Source organism: Aotus nancymaae, unplaced genomic scaffold (genome assembly GCF_030222135.1).
Source record: "Aotus nancymaae isolate 86718 unplaced genomic scaffold, 86718_ANA_hifiasm-v0.15.2.pri h1tg000011l, whole genome shotgun sequence".
Taxonomy (NCBI): domain Eukaryota; kingdom Metazoa; phylum Chordata; class Mammalia; order Primates; family Aotidae; genus Aotus; species Aotus nancymaae.
In genome coordinates, this window is record NW_026988422.1 from 34,615,411 (window position 1) to 34,642,133 (window position 26,723).

At 39.1% G+C, this 26,723-nt stretch overlaps 1 protein-coding gene across 2 annotated transcripts in view; it reads right to left on the reverse strand.

Annotated features, from left to right (window-relative positions):
* RYR3 (ryanodine receptor 3) overlaps positions 1 to 26,723 on the reverse strand; it is a 563,010-nt gene that overhangs the window by 379,745 nt on the left and 156,542 nt on the right. For both annotated transcript variants that reach the window (XM_064374821.1, XM_064374822.1), the window contains exon 2: positions 24,508 to 24,627. In XM_064374821.1, coding sequence (XP_064230891.1) covers positions 24,508 to 24,627 — 120 coding nt within the window. The remainder of the gene's footprint in view (positions 1 to 24,507; positions 24,628 to 26,723) is intronic.

Here is a 26,723-nt window from a genome sequence, read left to right on the forward strand (position 1 = left end):
GGAGAGAGAGGTTGGCAAATGGATGTAAAACTGCAGCTAGCTAGAAAGAATAAGTTCTAGTGTTCTATAGCACTGTAGGATGAGTATGGTTAACAATAATTTAATGTATGTTTTAAAATTGTCACAAGAGCAGATTTTGAAAGTTTCTAATTAAAAAAATGATAAAGGTTTGAAGTGATAGATGTTCAAATTAGCCTGATTTGATCAATACATATTGTATATATGAATCAAAATCACACTGTACCCCTTAAATATGTACAATTCTTACGTGTCAGTTTTAAAAAGAGATAATGAGGGCTACACTGAAGCAGAGAGATAAATTAGGAGGTTTTGCAGTCAACTTGGTAAGAGGTGACAATGGCCTAAATTAATGTAGCAGCAGTAAGAATAGAGATAAGGAAATGGATTTTTAAAATCTTGAGAAGTTAGAGATGAGGCCTGGTGACTAAGTGGACATGGGAGATGATGGAGAAAGAGTGGGAGATGAGCAGATTTCTACTGGATGGGACAGAATACAAAAAGGATAGGACTCAGCAAGAAAAAGCCATGGCAAGTATCAGAAAGACCATGTAGATAGCATTTAAATTTGGCAGATAGCCCACTGGGACCTCTTATTTGGGCCAAAAGAGAGGTGACAGGAAAGTGGAGAAACTTCTGTGGTGATATATAGGTACCTCTGCAGATGTCAGCAGAGGTAGGCTCCTCTGGGAGCAGAGGAGGAATCTGGGGAATTAAAGCATATTCTCCACAAAACAAGAATTAGTGGAGGCTGGGCAACCAAAGTCAGCCCAATTAACCTCACTGTCCTTTCCCATATCAGCCATGCAGCCAGTCAGTACTCAGAGAAGGAAACAATGTGCACTGAGTTCTGTACCAGCTACTGGGGACAAAGAAACAAAGGAAGGCACGGTTTCTGTCCTTCAAGGAGTTTTTTACCTGTTTGAAGAGACAGATCTACTGTACACGAGACTTTATAAAACAATACAAAAAAAGGAAATTCAATGCTAAATTGAGAGGCTTGGCATATAAAGTCCCGCAGGAACTCTCCCAGGGATGATGTGATTAGGCAAGTACACCCAGGCAGGAGCTTGGCCTGAGGGCTGAAGAGGATTTATTCATATATGGGCAAGAAGGAGTTCCTGCACATAGTAAGATCTCAAATTTTTGTTTAATCAATGATCCAAATGGGAGAGTTATTCTTTCCAATTTTTTTGTATTGTGTGTATGTGCATTCTTCCCTTCTGTTTAAAATTTCATTAATTGAAGCAACATTTTAAAATTACAGGCTTTACAAAATCTCTGTCCTTTCCTCCCTTTGGTTTTTCTCTCAACTCCTCAAAGAAAAAGAGTGCGTATATAAGGATACCATGAATGAGGAATAGGAGTGAACAAAGGAAGGAGAAACTAATGCACCACTCACCAGGCCCTTTATGCTGTATACATGCTACCTGAGACTGCCTAATCCAGGAATAAACATGGCTGGTATTCATTGTCATGGCTCTAGATTTCAAATTGTGTAGACAGTCAACTTCTCCAGGGTTATTATGTCTGCTGGTAGCAGGTGGAGCTGAACTCGGTCCCCAGTGGTCTGACTATGCATTGCATTTACTCCATGACACCACACCACCTCCAACAGGACTGACTGCCATCTCCCTATGATGGCTTGCTATAGTCCTACTCAAAGACGTGGATGAGAAGACTTCTCAAGCTCTCCTAGGCAGAGAACCATGATCCCCTCTAAAAAACATCCCAGGTCAAACAGGCCTCATGGGGTACAGTGGAACTGCATGAGACCACATTTCATGGGACAGCATCAGGGTAGGTGGAGATGGTATGTGTTGTTTGTATTTCAGGATCTTTGAACACTTTAAAGACATTATCTCATCAACCTACAGCAGACCTGAGCTCACTTAAAGACTTCCAAACAATTATCAATAACACATAACTACTTGCATTGTATTTATACTTCAAAGGTGGAGCCAGTCTTTAAACTAATATCTAGATCTCATCTTAATCAGATTTTATTTATGTATTTGGGTAGTTAAGTGCTTTTTAAGCCTACCTTTGTGACCTCTGGGAAGTTGAGAGTTTGTAATGGAGAAAGTTATACGATAAATGTTTAAATCTGATGCTGTTGGCTAGTCTCTGGAGTTCTACAAAAATAATCAATGGTTGTACAACTATATTAGAGGTGAGTCAACTGAAATACAAAGGAACTAGGTAAAGATTATATGGACAAGTAGAGAAACAAAAATAGAATCCATATATGCATTTTAAATGTATCCATGAAACTATCTATATAATTGTACCAGGCATTGCACTAAGATGCTTTATAAATATTATGTCATCTATCCCTTACAATAGTGCTTTTACGGAAGAGGTTTTAGCCATTTTGCAGGTGAGAAAGACTCAAACGCTGAAATACTTCTCCACAATTACACTGCTGGGATGAACATTTAAACCCTAAATTTCAGACCTAACTCTGACTCATACTGTATCAATATCCCTGGAGATAAGGTTCCCATTCCCATCCCTATCCCAAGGTTGTAGAATTCTAATCCCACTAGGCTACCTATCTCCCAACTCTTATACCTTAAATGAAGTTAAGGACTTCATACTACGTTCTTGAGGGTATCTCAGAAAGCATTCTCGATTTTGGAATAACCTCTGAGAATGTAAAGACTATGGACTGAAGTTACTAGGACCATCAGGGGTCACGAGCTCATAAAATTTATATTTTGTAAACTTAGGCAGGTGGGATTATTTTCATTTTATGCAGTTCTAAAAATCTGAGACTGACTCACCGTATAAGCTTTTTCTTCCAAAAGACAATTTAACTCTGGGCATGGTGGTGCAAGTTTCAACTATGGACCACATGTGTGATTTTAAATGTGTATATATTCAGACTTTAAACATTTTGAGAAAAGAGAGTTTGCCTGTTTGTGTTAAGAGCTGTTATCATAAAATAAAGTTAAAATGTATCAACCTTTCTTAAATTAAAAAATACATTTTGCTATGGTTAAAGATAGGAAGTTTTTATAAAGAAAAATACAGAAGCTATTCACAACATTTGAGCTGTAATGTTGCTTAGACACTGCTAATAAAAGCAATTATATGTACACAGTAAGACGCAGAAAATTTAAACTTATAGCTGGAAAATATTCTTTTTTTGAAGGAGATGGGAAGTAAGATGTCAGTATCTTTTAAAAGAAGGAAGTAAAGAAAACACCTTCTGATATCTGAGGAATAAACCACAGAAATGTAATGCTTTCAGCATAAAGACTGTCTCTAGGTGTTTCTTTATTCTAGGGATGAGTGAGCTGCCCCAAGAGAACTGACAGTGGTGGAAAAACATGACTACAGCACCAGGAGACTTCTAAAGCAGAAGCACTCCCAGTCATGAGCAGAATGACTGCTGTTTCTAGGCACCGTGCTGGCCTGAGGTTTATTCCAACACAACAAGGAGGGTTCAGAAAGAAAATGTTGGAATAAGGAAATTGGGGAAGGTTATCAAATTTATTTATCAAATAGAATAAAAAGCTCATTCTAGAAAGTTTAAATAAATATTTACTTAAGAAAAATGCTTGCTAAAGCATTTCTTATGTAAGGGAGGCATCACTACTGCCTAGAGGCAGGAAATCCAAATTGCAGGATAGATATCCTTTGACAAAAATCTTGCTGAGAAATGCTAACCTAATGTGATAAAAAGCTAAAAACAAACAAACAAACAAACAAACAAACAAAAATGCCCACAATCACTGCTGCTTTGCCTATTCCTCAAAGGCCCAGATATATAGCTATTAATTGACAATGATCAACAGATCCATTAAAGTCTAGCCTCTCTTAAGGGGGAATGCTTATTAACTCAAGTGAAAGTAACACTTGCAACATCAATTTTATTATCATCATCATTATTATTATTTTGAGACAAGATCACTCTCTGTTGCCTAAGCTGAACTCAAATTCCTAGGCTCAAGAGATTCTCCCGCCTCAGCCTCTTAAAGAGTTGGGACTACTAGTGTGTATCACAGCACCCAGCTAATTATTCTTTCAGTGGTGCTCAGAGATTTCTCACAAGAGCTAAAACAGGTATGTATAAGCTTTCTCTGGAAGGATTAATGCAGAAACATGGTAATCCCAAGAATCTCCTGGGCAGGACTGACAAAATTTCATACTCCTCGAACCCTTCTCCAGGTGTGTACATTAAAAGGATATCTCAGGTGATTGTTAAACAGGAAGTCTCTGATACCTGCTTGAGAGACACTCAAACAACTAGACAAAACAAGCAAATTTAGGTCTCTGAGAGTAAATGATTCTCACTCTATACCCATTCATCAAAATAGACTGAATGAAGTTCCATTCATTAAGAGTTTCTTTCAGATATATAACCCAATAACTTGAGATATACATGATTGTTATTTTTATTATTTTGCTTGATATGACCTCAACCAAAAGCAATGCTGCAGTGCCCTGGACATCTACATTCTGCCAAGCATCAGTTGCTTCTGGAAGTTAGGAAAAATGTTACCAAGAACCTGGTGAAAATTAGTGCTATAAAGCTTGTGTCTTTAGAATTAGGAAGAGGGGGCAGTCAAGAATCAGAGACAAAATGCTGGGCATCTGGCTTGCAAAACTGCTTGCTAGGAAAGTGGCAGGTTGGATGGTTACTTTAGTTCTGGATGAAGCCAAGTTTTTCTCTCTGCCTGGCAGCACATGGTCAGTATGTTACAGAGCTAAGTAAGGTGCCAATAGGTGAAAAGTTGGAACACTTGTACCTGGAAAAGCAAGTTGTGTTGATGAGCAGCAACTAATACCTACCATTGATGGACAGAAATACCTGAAATACTGATTCTTTATATGGTCCTAAAAATATATGGCCATAAATAAATCACCACTTAATAAGCAGCACAGGCACTACAATGAGCTGTGGACACTTAAAAGGAACGTACAATCCCTGGAATTCTAGCTTTCAATGGATGCTGGGATGAGAAACCATGAAGATGTTATTCTGAAGAGCTTGCGTATCAGAAAAATAGCAGAGGCCAGGAGGGAGGAAAGGCAGAAGGTCAAACAGCAGATAAAAATCAACCACAGTGTCCCATCAATAAGTTAGGGATGTAAGCATCAACTGAGGGAGGAGGCCAGGGTACATGACAGTGGAGCTAAGATGAGGTAAAACAGGCAGAAACACAGAGAGATGGGGTGAAAGTTGAGGGGAGAGGGGAGAAGGAAAGTCTGGTCTCGAGCTAATGTTCACGTTTTTGTCTCAAATTTAGTTTCACAGCAGTTTTGGTGTGCATGGAGATGCAAACTAGCATTGCATCTCCCATGTGTTGCTTTCCCATTCCACTTACACTCTCCTCCCTCTGGAATGATGATATAGTTGCTACCGAATTTATAAACCATGGAGAGGCTTCTCTCTGTTACCAAGGCAGTGGTATCCAGCAGCTGCAGGATAGGAGAATATGTGTCTCTTGGCCTTTTCATTGCATGAGAGGAAGTGGAAGATTGACAAAATCATTGTTAAGCACCCACGAGAGCTGAGGAAATGCCAAACTGGAACTGAAGGCTTACAGACAGAACAGAGACACTGAGTGGCCAGAGGTGGGGCTGTCCCCTTAGGTGCAATCGTCATCGACAACATTTATCACTTTGGGAGCACCTCTAGTGTACTAGGTCCTGCCTTGACTGCAATATTAGCTGCATGAGGTTCATGAACCCAGGACGGGAAGTGAACACAAAGCTCAGGGCAATGAAACGCAAAGACAACAGCTTGGCTTCCAAATGTTTTCGAGTTTTCTTCCCCAGTGCCTTCTTCCTACTCTCAAACTGAATCCAAGTTCCAATGTGGACGTGTAGCTTTTGTTTTTTCGCTCCTACGTGGCATTTTTTTTTTTTTTTTTTTTTTTTTTTTTTTTTTTTTGCTTTGAGAGAAATGAGACTATCTCTAGAAACTAAATTCTAGATTAAAAAAATAATTGGCAGCAGTACATGGACAGATATTCAAAAATGTGCACTTCTCAAAAACCTCTGTGGAAATAAGTGTTATAAATATTTTTCTCCAAAATCAAAAAAATTTCTCTTATTTTTCCTAAAGAACTAGACCCCATCCCCTCAAAATGTCTAATACCATCTGAGCTTAACTACCACCACTACATGTTTATATCTGCAAGGAATTGTACTATACATTCCATTGCAAGAAGGCACATAATACTCATCACAGACACTTAAAAACAGGTACACTTGGCATGAATTTAAGCACTGCTAGTCAGAGGCTGCAGGAGTTAAAATGTTCACCTAGCAGTATTTGAATAAAATGGTAATAGAAAGACTTTTCTCCTCCTCAGGTCATATCTTCTTCAATCATGTCATCCTTACCAGAAAGAATTGTTATGGAGATTGGGTAAGATCAAAGGGCTCAGTGAACTGTGGTGATCTATTGGTTCTTCTTCTCCCCACATCTTTCCTGGTTAAAGTCACTGACATCTTTCACCCAGGGAATGAGCTGTCTCTCATAAACACAGGGAAATCATTAGGAGACTCAGTCTCCTCCTACTTAAATCTAACCCATCACTCAGTATCTGGGGGGACAGGCCAGGAAATACCACGTCTAATGCTACATCTGTGCAACCATCCAAGTTCACATGACTGGGCTTTCACCTTGAGCTCCCTTCTTCCGCTCTGCTAAGTCATTAACCAGGGTTACTGAGGTTCTCCACCAACAATGAAAACAGGGAAGGGGTATTGCATGACTAATTATGGCCTTTCTTTTCCCCTCCTGGATAACTAAGAGTTATCTCCAATATGTAATGGTTGAGTGCACTTGGCAGAACTAGACAGAATGAATGCCTCGATAGAAACTGATGGAGAATGCCACACCTCAAAAAGGAAAGTCCTTGCTCACAGTGACCTAAGCAAGGTCTGTCATACCCTATGAAGATAAATGCTTCAGATTAGCCATTTGCTCTCCTGTGGGATTCGTCCTTATGTTCTCAGTGAACTAGACACAGATGAAAGCCATGTTTGGCTTCTTATTAAACTTGTATATATTGGAAAGGAAGCAAGTGTATTACTATAGCAATTAAAAACCTATGACAGGATGTGGGTAAGTTTGAATGTGATGCTAATGAAGTCAAGATCATTGCTTTGATTTTATGTGACACCAGCACACTTAACCTGGCTAACTAGCTAGTGCCTTTGCCATTGAAGATATTAGTTAAATGACGAAACAGGTGCATAAGCTCAATGACTGAAAATTTAGCCCTGCCAACAATTTCTCAGAGTGGGGGCTGTAGACCACCTGTATAAGAATTGTTGGGAGTTTTTTTTTGTTTTGTTTTGTTTTTTTAAGCCAGTTTCTGGCCCCATCCAATCAAGAATAGGAATTGATGGATATGTTCATTCAGTATCGAGAACCACCACCTTTCCAAGGGAGCTCTGTGCCAAGCCCCATGGATACTGGCCAGGTTTATCTTTATGGAGAAACATTCTTGACACAATTTACCAAGGAAATTAGTAGGGAGGAAAACCACAGAGCTCATTTTTCAAGTCAAAAATTGACCAGAGAAGGTTGTAAAAATTTTCTCATAAACATCAACAAGTTCTCATCTTTCTTTATTTATCTATCATATATATATATATATATATATATATATTTTTTTTTTTTTTACAAAAGAATAATACTTTTTAGCTGTTTACTGGAGATTTTCTGAAGGATAATGTTAAGCCTTCTTCTGTTCACCTCATTTCATAGCTTGTATTTAATTCTAAAATCTCTCTTCATCTTTAGGTAAGAGAAGTTAAATTGTTTGAACCTAAATGCCACAGCTTATTAGGGTAATAATTCAAATTTCAAGTCTGAAGTGACTACTCTCAGAATTGAAGAGATGAGGTTGAGATCAATTATTCCACCCTCAGTGCTATTAGGCAGTAGTGTACCTGAACCACCTCAAAGAGATGATATTCTGTTCTGTTTTAGAGTGGAAATATCTTGGGATGTACGGTGAAGTACTAAAATAGGGCTTAGAGCAAAAATCCTTGATGAAAATGCTCCAAGAAGAAACAGGTCATTAGGTCAAGAGTTTCTTAATTTTATCAACTGCTCAGTGGCCCAAAGCAGTTGTTTGAGAGAGGCTTACAAACAGCTTTCTTGTACCAATTGTTCTCATTCTCCAAAAGCTTTGGATAAAGCTCAGTTAAGTTAAATGGAAGAAAAGTGATTTGAAGATATCGTTATAAAGAAAGCAGCAAAGTCATCGAATGACTGAGTTAGGAACACTTTGTAATCATTTCCTGAAATAATGTAGATGAAGAAAAACAAATTCCTGTGAATGTTTTATTAATAAATTATTTAAAAATCAATTATTTGCTGTATGTCAGGAAGTTGAGAATAAAAAAGGTTTTTGTTTGCAAATGGCATGTTTCAGTTCATAGAATCTGTTCAGGTCATTATTTAAAAAGAATGAAACTTTAAGGAATGAATGGGCAAATGAGGTCCCATCTCACAGCAGTCAGAAGGCTGTTACTAAAAAGTTAAACAACAGATGCTGGCAGGTTGCAGAGAAAAAGGAAAACTTATACACTGTTGGTGGAATTGTAAATTAGTTCCACTGTTCTGAAAAGCAGTATGGTGATGTCTCAGCTAAAAACAGAACTACCATTTGACTCAGTAATCCCATTACTGGGTACATACCCAGAGGAATAGAAATAATTCTCCCGTAAAGACACAAACATGTGAATGTTCACTGCAGCACTATTCATAATAGTAAAGATATGGAATCAAACTAAATGCCCATAAATGGCAAATTGGATAAAGAAAATATGGTACATATACACCATGGAATCCTATGCAGCCATAAAGAAGAGCAATATTATGTCTTTTGTGGAAAGATGGAAGGAGTTAGAGGCTTCTATCCTCAGTAAACAAATGCAAGAACAGAAAATCAAATACTTGATGTTCTCACTTCAAAGTGGGAGCTAAATGATGGGAACTTATAAGTACAAAGAATGAAACAACAGACATGGGTCTACTTGAGGGTAAAAGGTAGGAGGAGGAAGAGGAGCAGAAAACATAACCATTGGGTACTGGGTTTAATACCTGGATGATAAAATAATCTGTACAACAAACCCCGCTGTGACACAAGTTTACCTATGTAACAAACCTTCAAGTGTACCCCTAAACCTTAAAGTTAAAAAATAAGGAACATAAATCTGTCAATGTAAATGTCTGAAAATCTTAAATTCCAAAAATATTGTAGGTATTTCCATCATAAAACATTTCCTCACGTGACAGATAGCAAAACTCAGGCTTGTGAGGTCATTTTGCATAAGGTTTTACAGCAAGTTAGAGGGAGAGCAAAGCCAGAGCTCTTGAATCACTACCCCAAACAGTAGTATGATTTGTGAATTATGAGCATGCACGTAACTTCAAAATACAACACAAAAGGTCATAACCATGACTTGAGTTTTACCTCCTGGTTTTAAAATATCCATGGAGAATTAAGATGATAGATGTAATATGACTTGAATTTTTTTTTTTTTTTTTTTGAGATGGAGTCTGGCTCTGTCGCCCAGGCTGGAGTACAGTGGTGTGATCTTGGCTCACTGCAAACTCTGCCTCTCGAGTTCAAGCGATTCTCCTGCCACAGCCTCAAGTATCCGGGAGTACAGGCACGTGCCACCATGCCTGGCTAATTTTTTTATTTTTAGTAAAGACGGGGTTTCACTGTGTTACCCAAGACGGTCTCGATCTCCTGACCTTATGATCCACCTGCCTCGGCCTCCCAAAGTGCTGGAATTACAGGCATGAGCCACTGCGCCCAGCCATGACTTGGGTTCTTAAAAGTCAAGTTCTAACACAAACACAATACACTATTTTATTTCATTTTCCATGTAAAAGCAACACCTAGAAAAGAGATGTACTAATCACAGAAAAAAAAAGGCAAGACTGATCTAATTAGTAAGTTCAGGAGTTGGTGGAGAAAGAAAAAAATACTGCTAATCGAGACCAAAATAGCAGCTGTTAGGTCTAAAGAGCAAAGTACTAAGTGTGGCAGAGGTGCCTGTGTATGAATAATACCTATTCATAATTCACCTGGGGCCATATGCCTGCTGTTAGCAAGTAAATGACAAATGAACAGCAGACCTATGGTGCTACCTCACACACTGAATAAATTCTTTGTGAAGATTCTCACCACTAAGGTACAGATTGCCTTTAAATAAAAAGAGGGGGTTGGTAAGGCCTCCAGAAGATAAGTTATCAAGACAACATTAATAACTCAAGTAGGAAAGGAGGACAATATAGATGAGGAGAGACTTCAGAGTTAAAAGGTGGATTTTTTTTTTTTTTTAACTATGGGTTCAACAAATGACAAATGCATTAATAAACTTGACATGTGTTGCGCTTGACTTCTATGCTATTTCTTTAGATATCTGCTTCCCTTCTCCATTCCTTGGCTGTTAGAAATAGCAGAGCATGAGAAGCAATGTGGATGAAGAAACAGGAAGAAAACTTCCTGAAAGGAAACAGTTCAGCTACCAACTGGGAAGAATGGGACTGTGGAGCCATGTTTTTCAGAATCTGAACATAGTTAGGATTGCATCCCAACCCTTCACCTTGAAGCTGCTTATGGATCAGTATGAAATGAGTCTATTTGTCCTGCCTGCATTTATGTGACAGCAATAATCCCTGGTCCAACAGGAACAACAGCCTGATGTAGACTAGTTTGTCCACGCATAGTGCCCACCATGGTTCCCCTAAAACCTCACCACAGGGCCAGGCCACCATATGTGCATAATACTGAACATTCCTCATGAACTCTGTTCACCCAAAATGTTGGGCAGCAAAGCTTGAACTTGTAAAGGAGGCACTCTGGTAGGTAAGATAAAAAAGAATGTCTAGGTCAGACAAAACAAGAATCCAGCCTGTATCTCCTAAATGCTGCTACATGACCACCATGCTCCAGAAGACAGCAGGATTAAACCTGTAAGTCTTGTGCCCTTGTTTTCTTTTCTTTCAGCAACTGCCACTATCTAAATCCTCTTGTGTATCATTTTTCTTCTTCTGTATTCTCATTTTCTTAATTCTCTCACCCTCCATTCATCTGACTCAGCCTTTTGCCCATTCCAAACCTGCTGGAATGCCTACTCCATGATCAACATGCTCCATCATCCACACCAAACTTTTTTTTTTTTTTTGAGACAGAGTCTTGCTCTGTTACCCAGGCTGGAGTGCAGTGGCACGATCTCAGCTCACTGCAACCTCTGCCTCCTGGTTTCAAGCAATTCTCATGCCTCAGCCTTCCGAGTAGCTGGGATTACAGATTCCTGCCATCACACCGGCTAATTTTCATATTTTTAGTAGAGACAGGTTTTTGCCATGGTGGTCAGGCTGGTCTCGAACTCCTGGCCCTCATGTGATTCATCCACCTTGGCCTCTCAAAGTGCTGGAATTACAGGCGTGGGCCACCGTGCCTGGCCATCCAACCCAAACTTCTCCCTGAGCACAACTTCTCACTCACAGTCTGAATAAATGAAACTCAGCTCCTCCAAAGGATCTTGCTTCTCTTGGGAACTTCATAATCACAGGATACTTATTCTCTCACAAAATAACTCAGGCTCAGAAGGTGGGGGTCTATGCCCTTCTCCTGCTCAGCACTGGTCTCAGATCATTATTCTTCCACAAACTTTTAACTCTGAGATTTGCACACCTGGCAACATCACCCTCCTCTCTCCTCCTCTTTGATGTTTGTGGACTTTGACCTATCATTCCTTTACTGAAATCTGTCTTCTCTTCGTTTCTGCTCCTCATGATTTGAACATTCATACCTTTATGTTTTTTGCCCCTGCAAAAAGATATGTTGAATTCATAACCCCCTGTACCTGTGAATATGACCTTATCAGATATAAGCAAGTTTAGATTAAATAATTAAGGTGGGCCCTCTTCCAAGACGATTGATGTTCTTTATCAGAAAAACGAAATGATATGTAGAGGCAAAGACACACACAGAACAAGGACTCGTAAAGACAGAGGCAGAGATTGGGTTATGCTTCCATAAACCAGGGAATGCCTAAAGCTACTAGAAAATGGAATGGGCAAGGAAGTATCCTGCCCTAGAGACTTTGGAAGGAGCACGAACCTGGTAACACCTTGACTTGCAATTCTAGCCTCCAGAACTATAAGAATAATTTATTGTTTTAAGCCATCCAGTTTGTGGTAATTTGTTACAGTAGCTCTCCTAATGAATGAATACTCCATCTTATAACTGCTCAGTTACTTTGCCTCCTTTTTAAAAATGATCTCCCACACTCCATGCCAGTCACACCCCCTCATGGTCATACACCTAGAGGTTGTTTCCATGAAATTCCTCTACTCTGAGACCTCTGATTCAGACAGCCCACTATCTAACCATTTACTTATTTTCCAACTTGCTTGCCCACTCATTAAACTACTCTCCCTACTATTTACATGCCTTATATATTTTCACTCCTATCTTTGGTTCTCCCCTCATTCAGCTTAAATTCCAAGATTCCATGGTTCAATCTCCTAAACTCTTTTGCCCCTTTGTTGTTTATCATACTTGCCTGGTAGCACTTTGACCCTGGATGAATTTAACTATCCACTTTCTCCATGCCTGTGCTGGGACTGCCGCAGAGAGTGACACCATCTAGAAAACGGTAGCACTAAAAATTCATGGTCACCATCCTCAAGTTGTCTTCAACCCTATGCTTTCACACTACTTGGCAATTCTATTACTCTTCTCTAGGCAGCTCACTCTCCAACACTTTCTGCACAAAAACCTACAGATCTACCCTCATCCTTGACGTTTTCCTTCCTATTCAATGGAATAGGAGTTCCTTACTTATTTGAAAGTCAGTTCCTGTCTCTGTTCATGACACCAGGCCTTTCCACCATATCAGCAATTTTTCACACTAACCACCTCTTCCCTCTCCTGTGTCTCCTCTCTCTTCTTTTCCACATATACCCTCCCCTCAGCATTTAAACATTCTGAAGTCTTTCCTATTACAAAAGTCCTTCCATTCTTAGACCCTATCCTGCTATCACTGTCTTTCAGAGATGACTGCACTGGTTGTCTTTATTTTCTTACATTCTTCTTATTCCTCAAGTTCTCTAAATTGGCTTCTGTCCTCACCACACACCATTGAAAGAGCTCTCTCCAAGGTTGCCACTGGCCTCCATGTCACTATACCTAATGAACATGCCATCTTCTTGTTATTTGACCTCCGAGTGGCATTCTACCCTATGACTATATTCTTTGACACTCTTCTCTTGATTTCCATGACTTCTATGACACACATGCCTATTTCTTCTCTCAGGATGTTCCTTCTTATTGTTTCTCTCACTCCATTCATTTTTAATTATTGACATTTCCCAGGCCCTCCTCTCTTTTTAATACACATTTCTCTATTTACTCTCATAGTGCAATTTACTATCCTTAAGCCAGTAACTCCCGAACATTACTTCCATCCCAACTTCTCTTTTGAACCCTTAAGCCATATATACAGATGCCTATTAAAATTTTCTGCTGGATGTCTTACAGGCTTTTTGAATTCCACATGACTATAGTTCATAAATTCCATCACCTTGCTCTGTCTTACTTTATCCCTCCTCCAATATATGCCCTATTTCACTAAATGATATGCCAACCAGCTATAGGCAGCTAAAACCTGTAACTCTAGCATTGTACTTGACTCCTCCTACCTTGATCCCTTTGTCATCCCAAGAATTCTGTTACCCATACCTGAATTCAATGTAAACCCAGCCTACTCATCTCCTATTCACATGAGGAATCTCTACAATGATCACAAGTCTATGTTTTCCAGTCCCTCTACATGTTCAGCTCCCATCCTTGCTACTTCAAAATCTGTGCCCTCATCACCTATCTTTTCTTTTGCCTATGCCAAAGCCATACTCAATTTAATTCCCTCTTTAGTAGTGCCATCTATAAGAGAGGGAATTGAGTGAAGCTTTGGCATAGGCAAAAGAAAGTTCTATCTTTTGCATATGCCTATAGTTCTATCTTTTGCAACCTTCTATCTCCTTTTTGAGGGCCCTTTTCTCTCTCCCTAGGAACGTGCTTGCCTCTTATGAAAACTTTTTCTTTACAACTTTAAAACTTTTTATTTATAAAACTTCAACTTCAACCTTCCTTTCTTCTCTTTTCCATTTCAACATGCAACTTCTTTTAAAGAGAAATGAATAGACACTGATGAGGTTCTGGTTCAGGTAATGGTAGAACATCTTATAGCAAAATAATCCTCCTGTTAATAACAATTATGCATTCTGGATAAATATTTAAATAAATAAGTGTTTGAAGGCACCAGGGAGCAATCTAGAACTGAAAGGAATATTACTTTTTAAAAATGAGAAGCCAATCAGGTGCTATACACATTTAATTAAAATTTCTTCTAAGGGTACTCTCCTGAAAATAGGATCCATGGGGAATAGATACCAAGAAAAAGGCTTCTAGGAAGTAAGAGACCTGAGTCTGGGGCTACCAAAATGTCTGGAAATTGAAGAGGAGAAATGTTAATAAGGAGGAAACCATCACAGATGAATAAAACCCAAAATCAATATACAAACTGCCTTCAATTTGTTTGCCAACTCATAAGCTATACAAGACAGCATTGCTAGAAGGCAACAGCTAAAATGCTAAGAATATGTAAAATTTTCAACAGCTACTTTTATTTCTGGAGTGTCAAAATTTGATTTTTCAAGTCTGGCTATTTAGAGGGTCTTAGAAAATACTGCAGGCTTTTCATTAAAACTCCAAAAGACTACATCAGGAGACCAGGAACAATACCTTAGAACTAAGGGCAAAACTAAAATGGAGCAAGCTGGCACAAGATCAAGGAGACATACTGGTAATTTAACTGCCTGCTATAATAAAAAGTAATATTCCTCAAGGGGCAGACAACAGAAACCAGAATAACTATAAAATATCATCTATAATGTTCAGTATAGAATTAAAAATTACTAAGTATTCAAAGAAATAAGAAAACGTGATTTATAACCAAGGACAAAACCAGTCATTAGAAGCAGACCTATAAACATTCAAGACGTTGCATTAGTCAAGGATTTAAATAGCTATTATAAATTTGTTAGTTAATTTAACAAAAAAAGGGAAGAATGGGAGAGGAAAGAGATAATGGAAGGGGAGAAAGAATAATGGAGGAGAGAGAAGAATATGTAAAACCTTAGAAATAAACAACGGGAGGATGGAGGCAGCAAACCACCTTGCCATGTATGTACCTATGCAACAATCCTGCATGATCTGCACATGTACCCCAGAACCGAAAGTACAATAAAAAAAATATTAAAAATGAAAAGAAATAAACAAATGGAAACTTTAGAATTTAAAAGTAAAAATCTGAAATAAAAAATTCATCGGAGGGGGTTAATAGCACACGTACATTAAAAAAGAGAATCAGGCCAGGTGCAATGGCTCACTCCTGTAATCCCAGCATTTTGGGAGGCTGAGGCAGGTGAATGACCTGAGGTCAGGAGATTGAGAACAGCCTGACCAACATGGAGAAACCCCATCTCTACTAAAAATACAAAATTGGCCAAGCATGGTGATGCATGCCTGTAATCCCAGCTACTTGGGAGGCTGAGGAAGGAAAATTGCTTGAACCTGGGAAGCAGAGGTTGCGGTGAGCTGAAATCACACCATTGCACTCCTGCCTGGGCAACAAGAGTGAAACTTCATCTCAAAAAAAGAAGGAAAGAAAAAAAAAATTGCTGGAAATCAAAGGTAAAGAAAAAAATGTTAAAACTTTCCAGAGGAAAAGATTTGTTACATACAGAAGAATGATGAAAAAATGAGAGCTAACTTTTCATCATAAACAACAGAGGCAAAAGGGCAATAAGATGCCATCTTCAAAGTGCTCCAAGAAGAGGAGAAAAAAAAAACCCTAAATTTTCTATCCAGAGAAAATCCTTCAAAAACAGGGACAAAATAAAGACATTCTCAGTGAAACAAAAGCTTGGAAAGTTTGTCTCCAGTAGACCTGAAGTATAAGAAACACTAAGGAATATCCTTTTGAAGGAAAATGCTACCAGATAGAAATCTGGATCTTGAGAAAAAAGAGCACTGAAAATGGCAAATACATTAATATTATAAAAGGTTATTTTTCCCTTTTATTAATTTATTTAAAAGACCATTGACTTTTTAAAACAAAAACAAGAATTTGTTACACATTTTATGATGGGTAGAAATAAAACCCCTGACAATAATAGCACAAAAGATATAAAGGAATTTGTATAAATATTAATGCAAGGGAAGCTGTGATAAGTTAATGATTTATATTTTAATTGATAAAAAAATATTCAAGACCAGGTGTGGTGGCTCATACCTGTAATCTCAGCACTTTGGGAAGCCAAGGTGGGTGGATCACCCAAGGTCAGTAGTTTGAGATCAGCCTGGCCAACATGGTGAAACCCTCTCTCTACCAAAAATACAAAAAATTAGTTTGGCGTGATGGTGGGCACCTGTAATCCCATCTACTTGGGAGGCTGAGGCAGAAAAATTGCTTGAACCCAGGAGGCGGAGGTTGCAGTGACCTGAGATCATGCCATTACATTCCAGCCAGGGTGACAGAGAAAGACTCTGTCTCAGAAAAAAAAAAAAAGTATTCCAAAATAATACTAAGAGGTAGAGCTAAAAAGCCAACAGAGAAGACTAAATGACAACTTTATTTTTTTTTAAGGCAAAAAAGGAGAAACAGAAGAACAAAATCCAGAGGAGACAAAAGAATAGCAAGATGATAGACTAAAACCCAAGAACAGATACAATTATTACAATAAATGTAAATAAATAAAACATTCCAATTAAATAACAGAGACTGCAAAATGAGGTAGGAAAACAGTGCTTACCTATGTTGTTTATAAGGGACACATTTTAAATATAAAGATATAAATACATACATAAGGCAAAAATGACGCGATGAAAAAGACATACCATATAAACAGCAAGCATAAGAAAGCTTATGGCTGTACTAATATCAAAGTATACTGTAAGATCAAGGACAAACAGGACAACTTGATAATGACAAAAGGATCAATTCATCAGAAAAACCAAAAATTCTGCATATACATGCACCTCATAACAGAGCTTTAAAATATGTGAAACAAAAGTGACAGAACTAAAAAGAGACAAATCCTCAATCATAGTTTTTAACACCTTCCTCTCAATAATTGATAAAACAAGCAGATACCTTTCAGTAAGGACATAGCAGATTTGAACACACCTATCGACCATCTTGACATCCATAAAACCTACATCCAACAACTACAGGATACACAGTTTTTTCAAGACACCTGAAACATTCACCAACATAGACCATATGCTAGGTCATAAAATAACTCTCCATAAATTGAAAAAGATTGAAATGATACACAGAATGTTCTCTGAGCACATCAGAATTAAAATAAAATTCAGTAACAATTAAAACCTGTATTCCACTGATTCACTGTTTAAAACATCCACTCGCTGATTAACACTTTCCATCTAACTTCCTCTGACTCCCCTAATATTTTACTTTTAAAAGTCACAAATTTTCTCCCAACCTTTACATCCAGGTTTTCAAAAACTTAATTAATAAATTCAGTACATGAACAACTGAACTAAGCCAATCAACATTTTCTGAAGACCTAATATATGTATGACCCTGTGCTGACACAAAAAGCTACTGCTCAAATATAGCACTTCTGATGTACTAGGTATTGCTGTAAAGCATGTTACAATTTGGAACCTGTGTCATAGAATCTTCATAGTAATCCTATAAGATGGGTATAGTTTGAAGGATAAAGAAACTGAGGCAGAGAGAGGTAAAGTCATTTGCCCACGGTCACACAGCTAAGTGTTGGAGCCAGAATTACCTGTCAAGGCAGTCTGACTCCAGGGTCAAGTTTATTAAGCACTGTGCTACACAGAGCTACACAAAGTCCTTCATTCCAGTGCTCACAGACTGGCAGAAAGGCAGGAAAATCAGATAAACTATGGTAAATCAATGCAGATGTTTTGCACCTGTCCTCCCCAGTCTTACCATGTCTGGGTACCTCTATCCCAATACAGAGGCACATAGTAATCTGCCTTATATCCCTTTAGAAACTTACTTTGAAGAAAATATATGATAGTCTCATTTATATTGTAAAATATTAGCTGTAAAAAAGTTTAACGCTTCTTTATGGCTCACTCAGAGCATTTGCATTTTACTAGTTCCTGTTTAAGCAAAATATATATTTCTAACTTAGGAATGGCAGTCACTTATAGGACAGATGTAGAAAAGTTGTGGGAGGGGCATGGAGATGTACCCAGGCATTTTTCAAGCCTAATTACATGGAGTAATATGGCTTCTTTACCCTTATGTAAGTTGAATCCACAATACTCTTTATTTATGAATATTACAGAAATTAGACAGTAATTCAGGTTTGGAATGAACAATCTTCATGAAGTCACTTAACTTGGTTTAAAATCTTATGCCTTTCTTCTCTGTAAATGAGGACAATATTTGCTTTGCAAAATCAAAAAGAGTAAATGAAAACAGTAGGCACCCACAGCATTACTTGGGACATAGAACGTGATGCCTGATTAATGTTAAAAAAAAAAAAAAATCAAAATCTCAGCTTATACACCTCTTGATATTACATGACAAGGGAGTTTTTTTTCTTTTTAAGTAAGTTTCATAGTAGCTTTGTCTTTCACAAGATCTCATGTCCATAGAGAATACTATGTGCTAACATCCATCAGAAGTTCGAAGTAGGATGTACAACCTCAGGATAAGCCTGTCTCTGCAGATCTTCAAAAACTTAATTTTTTAGGATGAAACGATCTCTTTCTCAGCTAAAGAATTCAAAAATAAAAAATAAGTTATTTTTAGCCAAAGACACAATGTTAATTTATGTCATCTACACAATGATGTTTGCACAATAGCTAATGTTTAATACTAGGTCCTGAGTGCCTATATAACTCTCAGAAACAATAGCAGACTATTTCCATTCATTCTCCAAATAGGAGATGAAAACAATTAAAATAAGATTTCCCCTGGAAGTTTCCGATTTGAAAATTGGATTTGAAAACTGTATTTTCCAATTTGAAAAAGCCATCATCTGTAAGAAAGACAAAGTACTCCTCAAAAAAGTGGGGGGGGGGCTTCATCGTTAGATACCTAGAGCCCCAAGGCTTTAGATGTGCCAGTGGCTTTTAAAGAGCATGAAGGTAAATTGTTTTACTCCATCCATCTTAGTTTCTTCTGCCTTAAAATCAGTGTAACAAACCTTGGTCTGTTGAAACTTATTTTAAACAGAAAATAGTTCCCATATTCTTCCCATTTCTTAATGATGATCTACTATTAAGAAAGGTGGAAGTTGAAATTTGGAAGGGTATTGGGGTTCCAGATATATCTAACAAGGCTGCAGTAGTTAAATAATTGTCATCGTTGAAGATTACTGTGGGGTAAGTGTTAGGACTTTTTTTTTTTTTTTTTTTTTTTTATCCTTTTGCATGAGAATTTGAACTTCAGTTAACTCTCCAGTTTTGTTCCCATGGCCACCTGATACAACCTGTATGTAAATTATGTTACCAGGGCACATTGTTTATGGTGAAAATGATCCCTAATGGATAGCCTGCATGTGGACTGTGAAGATTATCAATACATCTTTTAGAAGGGCATATCCTTGGAGTGCAGCGACTCTTGTAGCTGGGGTTGTCTTTTGTGGAGTCCTCAAAAGCTGTGCGTGTGGAATTGTTACAGATATATTGGCTCCTGTGGAAAATGAGGCTTTGAAGCCATGGTGCCTCTCACACCTGCCTGATGTGGACCCCTTCATCTCTTTGCACCTGAGCTGTCATCTGGGGATTGGAAATCCAGAAGCCAGCCCCTGAATTGCTATGGGGGTTTCTGCTGAGAAGCAGTGCTGGACACATCCCAACTGGCAAGCCATGGTTCCTGTCCTATGTCCTTCTGAGAAGACCGATGCTAAGTGGTCTATGAGAGTCTTATTAGTATGATGTAAACTTGAACCAAAGACCCTCCCCACTCCCTCAAATGGACACTGCAGATACAAAATAGATGAGACCTGATATGAAGGACTAGAGGGGAAGTACTAAATTCCTGGTGCCTAGGAACACATTTTCTATTTAATAAAAAGGATGGTAAAGAAACATTTGCTATTGATAAAAATGAACAAGAAACATTTCCTCTCTGTTTTTCCTGGGTCTCTGGTTATAGCCATTAGTCTATTTTTTTTTTTTTAAACAAAACAAGATACCTCTAAATTCCTGGATCTTTGCTTATTTGAAAGGGAGCTGAATAATAGTGCTTGCATCAATTAGTAGTTTCTGGAGACCTTCAAAGTCCTGGGAGAGTCCCAAGTGCTAAATAGTCTTCATGTGTACAGCAAGTGTTGATGATCTTATACTTATGCTCTTTATTCTTATATCCTCTCACTTAAATGATCCATATGATCTCCTTTGCTTCCATATGATCTCCTTTTCTCAGGGTCACACACTAAGAATAGTTTTTGAGCACTTTATCTCTTTTTTCTCTGAGGTCTTTCTTCTCCATAGAATTCATCTCGATTTTCTTTGAGTTTCAACTAGCTTAAAAACCCTTGACTAGAAATGCCCAAGGTCAGTGGTAGGCTGTGTAGCCAGCTGAGAAGAATGGTGTTTGATGTCTGTACCTCATGCCCAGTGCCAAGCTCGGGAACATACCTCCTCACCTCATGGCATGACTTATGTTAGGGTCCAAGAACCTAAGAATGGCACAGCTGGTTAAGAAATTTGATAGTAGAGAATTAGGGCAACTATTTAATAATAACGGAGAAGACAGAAAGCGAAAAGGGAGGCTTGCATAGTTGCAAATGACTGCAGGAAAGAATGAAGCTCTCAGAACCTAGGTTCATCTAGCAGGCTGCTTCCAGGAATGGTGACAAGAAATTCTGAATATCTGCTCTATCCTTATTGTGAGTTTGATCCTGCTTCTCTGTGAGAACCCTGATGGTGCACTTCCCTCATACTACATCTAGAAGAGGCACGCTCATGCAAGGATGGTGGATATGCCACCTGCAACAATTTGTGTATTATTTTGGGAAAGCAGTTTAATAGTGTTCATGCTTCTGACACCATTAATTCTGCTCCTCCATATTTACTCCAGAAAGTCAAAATAAGCCAAGAAAACCATACGCATATTTTTCTTTTTACCATTCACGAAGATCATATAGCAATATGAAACTGGCTGAAATATTAAAGAAAAAACCGAAAACAGAGTGTCTGAATAACCAGTATGAGTACAACTTTGAAAACATACAAGTATATGTGGACATGAATGAAACAAATGAAAATAGTTATGACAAAGTTGTAATGAAAAACAAATGAAAGTAGTTGTGACAAAGTTGTGAAATTGTGGATGGCACGTATCTCTTTTTAAAATTCTTCAGTCTCATCTTGTTTTAAATTTAGAATGAAAGATTAAAATAAGAACAATCACTTAGTTAAGTGGATGTCAGGAAAGACATTTTCTCATCCCCAATACATCTATGAGTATGTGGCTTATCGTTTCTATAACTGAGGAATACAAAGCATTCTCAGATTACAACACACAGTTGTTTCTAACCTGGCTTTGGTAAAAACAATGATAAATACAGTGCCGTGTTTATAGAATTATCTAATTTGATAGATGAATTTGTAATTCCAAGACTTTCATTCTAAACTCAAGATTTTGTAATTTCAGGGGCTGATCCATGATCTTTCTGCCTTTTACACAAAATCAGACCCTGTAAGTCAAAAGGGATAACAATATTATACTTAGTATTACTATCTACTCTAGCTATTAAGTGCACTGTATTAGTTCACTACTATGTGCCATATATACATATACATATATATATATATGTATAATTTCTCTCTATTTTCACAGTCATCCTGAAAGGTAATTAGTTTTCCTTATTTTAAAGAACAAGGGACTAAGTCCCAGTTTAAATACCTTGTGCAATATGAAATCACACTAACCAATGGATATATCAAACTTACAATGTGCTAGGCAATTTAAATATCTTGTGCAATATGAAATCATACTAACCAATTGTTATATCAAGCTTACAATGCACGAGGCAATTTACTAACCCTTTTAATTCTGAGAGTAATCTTATAAGGTAGTTACTGTTAAATTCCCATTAAGCAGATGAGGAAACTCAGCTCAGAAAGGTGAGGTACCTTGTCCAAGGTCCTGGTTTAGCTAGCAAGTGGTGGAGACAGGATTCCAACTCTGACAGTCTGGCTCAGAGCCTCTGCCCTAAAGCAGGGTCCCTAATCCACAGGGCCATGGTTCCTGGCCTGTTAGGAATGAGGCTGCACAGCAGGAGGTGAATGAGCATTACTGCCTTAGCTCCGCCTCCTGTCAGATCAATGGCAGCATTTGATTCTCGTAGGAGCATGAACCTTAATGTGAACTGTGTATGCAAGAGATCTAGGTTGCACCCTACTTATGAGACTCTAATGTCTGATGATCTCAGGTGGAACAGTTTCATCCTGAAACCATCTTCCACCGTCTGTGGAAAACTGTCTTCCATGAAACTGGTCCCTGGTGCCAAAAAGGTTGGGAACTCTTGCCCTAAAACACTTGCCCTACACCATACTCAACAAATGACTAGAAAAGGACACCATTTGTTTTCTAATTTGGGTCAACACACTTTCCACTGCATCTTCCTTCACCTCATTTGCAAACATGAGTGACTGACTTGTCCGTTGTCATATGAGTAGTTCATGGTTGAGAATTAACTTCTTGACTTCTAATCTAATGGTCTTCCTATTATCCCAGAATGCCGGAAATGAAAAAAAAAAAAATCTAGCTAAGAACAAAAGCAAATGAGAAAAGACCTTAGGAAAATCAAGTCTAGCTGGGCGTGGTGGTGCATGCCTGTAATCTCAGCTACTCAGGAGGCTGAGGCAGGAGAATCGCTTGAACCCAGGAGGCGGAGGTTGCAGTGAGCTGAGATCTGCCATTGCACTCCAGCCTGGGCAACAAGAGCAAAACTCTGTCTCAAAAAAAAAAAAAAAAAAAAAATAGGCAAAAATCTTCCTTGTCTCTCTTCTATCCCATTTATTTTCATGGGACTCTGGCTCATGTCTGTTCTTATGGATCAGTGACCTATATGGGAGGGAGAAGCAGTGAATGTACAAGAGGGGCTTCTGGGGGATGTGGTCATCACCCTGGACATCTGATGTTTCAGGTTTTAGCCAAACTCTCTATATGTAAGTGTTGTGTATGTTTATGTGAAAAATGGTATGCCAATAGGTGGGTCTTTTGAAAAATGTTACCAATTTCTGATTTTTGCTTTTCTTAAAAAAAGAAAAGAGAAAAACTGAGCTTAGAAGGTGTGATGGTGGGTTTGCGTCAACTTGGCTAGGCCATAGTGCCCACTTATTCAGCCAAATAACACTATAAGTTTTGATGTGAAGGTATTTAGTAGACATAATTAATATCTACAGTCAGTTAACTTTAAGTAAAGGCTATTAGCCTTGGTAACTTCAGTGTGCCTCATCCGATCAGATGAAGGCCTTCAGAACAACAACTGAGATGTCCTGGAAAAGAAGAAACTCTACCTCAAGACCACAGCACTACCTCCTGCCCGAGTTTTCAGCTTACTGATATTAACTACAGATTTCAGTCTCACTAGCCCCTACAAATGTATGAGCTAATTTCTTAAAAGAAATCTCTACACACTTATCTACTTACCTACGTACCCACCCATGCACTCACCCATCCACCCATCTGCCCATCATCCATCCATCCAGCCAGCCGGCTTTCTTTCCCTGGAGAACCCTGACAGATATAGAGGTTTTCCCAGGACTAAAAAGCACTACAACAATGCTGAGCACATGGATCCACTTGACACACACATGATGAAAAGCAGAAACAGCCTGAAAACAGAAAAAGATAAGTTCTGTTGAAGAGACACGGCATTACTGCCACCATGCAGGCAGGGACCAGTGCAAACATTACTCTCTGCCCTCGTGTCACAGTGGGCAGAAAGTTACAACAATCTCAGTGCGGTCAGAACTGAAAGGGGTGTGCTCGCTGTGAAACATAGGCTCAGGCATCTGTGAGTCCCTGTAGCAATAGAAAGACAGCAGGGAGTAAAGAACATGCACTCCTATTTCTAGGAATTAACAGCAACAGAAAGGAGTTCTGGGAGTATTAAGAAGACTTCCTCGGTCATCGCTGACAGTGAGCTCAAAGCCTCCCCAGAGTCCTGGACAACACTGACAGGCAAAGCATCTCTAATTCTTCATAGAGCTCTAGGTTCCTACGTCAATTCCTACGCTTGCACAGAGTTATGGTTTAAACCAGATCTGCTTCTCATTTTAAAAATAAACGTGTCCTTTCAAATGTCGTCCTCATCACCACCTCCCAGCAGTATCTCCCCTAAATGACTATGTCAGATGCCAAGCTGGAGGATGGTGCAGGGCAGACAATCAATCTCACCTTGGCTTCTGAAGTGGGTTCCAAAAAGCACAGGCGATTCCCAAGTCCCTCGGCTGCGAGGCAGAACTTCCTCTGCTCCTTGTGAATGGTGGCGATGCACTGGAGTACCACTTCATCCTCCTGCCGGGAGAAGAGAAACCCGAACATGAGTAAGGGGAACTGCTGAGCCAAGCTCTGAGTCACCTTGCTGTACCTGAGTCAGGTAAGCTGCCAATCCCTGATGGCCACGTGCTTTTTGTTTTTATTTTTAAACCTGATTATGGAAGGAGATTTTCTATTCACAGGGCATCATTGAGCATCTAGCATGAGTCAGAACTCTACTTAATCCTGGGGTGAGGTCAGTGGGGGCAAATGCACATACAGCATGAGCCTCATTTCTGAGAGCTGTGCAAAGCATATGGGCTAGGTGAGCTGATGATTTCAACACTGGGCAAATATGAGAGCAAATTTATACTACCTCTCCAAATATAGAATAAAACAGTAAGACGTGATTGAGGGGAACAGAGAATACAGACGAGATCAGAGCAAGGGTATTGGGGTTTCAGGTTGTGGAAGAGGCAAAGTACGTTTTGTTTGGGGAAGGAAGTGTATGTGGTGGGCCAGATATTTGCCAGAGATGGTAGAGAAAGATGTGGAGGGTGAAGGAGATGAGTTTTAGACTCGCAGAAAAGGAAGATTAAAGAAGCATTGAAGATCAGGTAGAAGGAGTAGGAATTGAAGGTCAAGTAGAAGAACTGCTCTGAATTCCCAAGGAGTAGACCTCCCCTACTAAATATTAATCTCAAAAGCAGCCCTCCTAAAATTTCAGAGGTCCTGGAAAAGAGTCAGCCTTCCAACTACACCTGTATGTTCACTTCTTGTACAACCCTCCCTGAGGTGGAGAGGAAAACAGTTTCCTTATCAATTCGTCTCTTCCTGTCCCTCCTATCTGTCAGGCCATGTCCCTAGTCACCACCACATGGCTTTGGATTTCAAGCACCAAACAGATTTCCAGGTGTGATTAAGTTATCTAGCTGCCAGGGAGGAGGCAGCTAGAGCCTCCCTCCTTCTGAGCATCCGCCCATCCAGTGCCCCATCTCGCCTCCATGTCCCTCAGTGTCAGAGATTATCTTGGAGTGTTGGAAAGACAGATTACGTAGAAATCATTTTTCTTAAACTGTTGCTGGAACGTGCCTATGAAAGAAAAAAATAAAATGGTCCTACCAAGTGAAAGTGTGAAGCGATTCACTATCAACAGATCTCTACAAAGATGTCTGCCCAGAGATAGGTGAGGGTCTACAGGGGAACGTAAGAAGCCAAAAATTGTAGATGTATGAAAAGAAGACTGGGAAAAAATAGTTCCGCAGTTTTACTAGCACTGAAATATCACTGTTCATTATCTAAGTGAGTCAGAAACAAATTCCGGAGTCTCTGCTTACAGTAAAGTCAGAATTCGTGGTCTACATTTTAAATGAGACTGAAGAAAACTCCAGAATATCACTGCTTTAAAAGTGAGTGCTTAGTGAAATCTCCTAAGAGAATGAAATTTTTCCCCAGGTGGATGTGCCCCTAGATCCCATGTAACCATGGGTGATCTGATTCTTCTAACAGCATCGGCAGTGGGGGCGCGCTCTTAGCCGCCAAGGTGACTGATCTGTGCTGCTTGTGTTGGAAAGCAGGGGCCATGGACGTTATCAGCAGTGCAAGACGCAGTACTCAAAACTTAACGTTCACACCTAAACCAAGAACACCCCATTAAGAAATATTTAAGTATCTCCCCTACCCACAGTGAACCAGTAAAAAGAAAGAAACAAAAACTAAAACTCCCCCAAAACTAAACCACCACCACCACCACCACCACCACCACCACCACCACCACCACCACCACCTCCACCTTCACCCAAGCATCTAGAAATCACAGAAGTGTAATTATGGATTCTTTACAAAGGCAAGAGAGTTGACAGTTTTCCCATCAATGTGTGTCTTTGAGGTTCTCTTTTCAAGATCTCATTTCCCCCTCCCTCTGTATCCCCAGGTGCCCAAACCACCAAGGCCTTGACCTTGCACTAGCTGCCTTGGGGTCTCCCCATTTGTCTTCTGAAATTTCCCTGTCCTATAAGTCACATCCTTATAACCCAAGCTGCCAAGAAACGAATGCAACAACCTGCTCTGATTTAATTAATAGCCATTTGCAGAACAGCAACCCCGCACCCATGTGTTCCTAGGTTGGTTCTCTG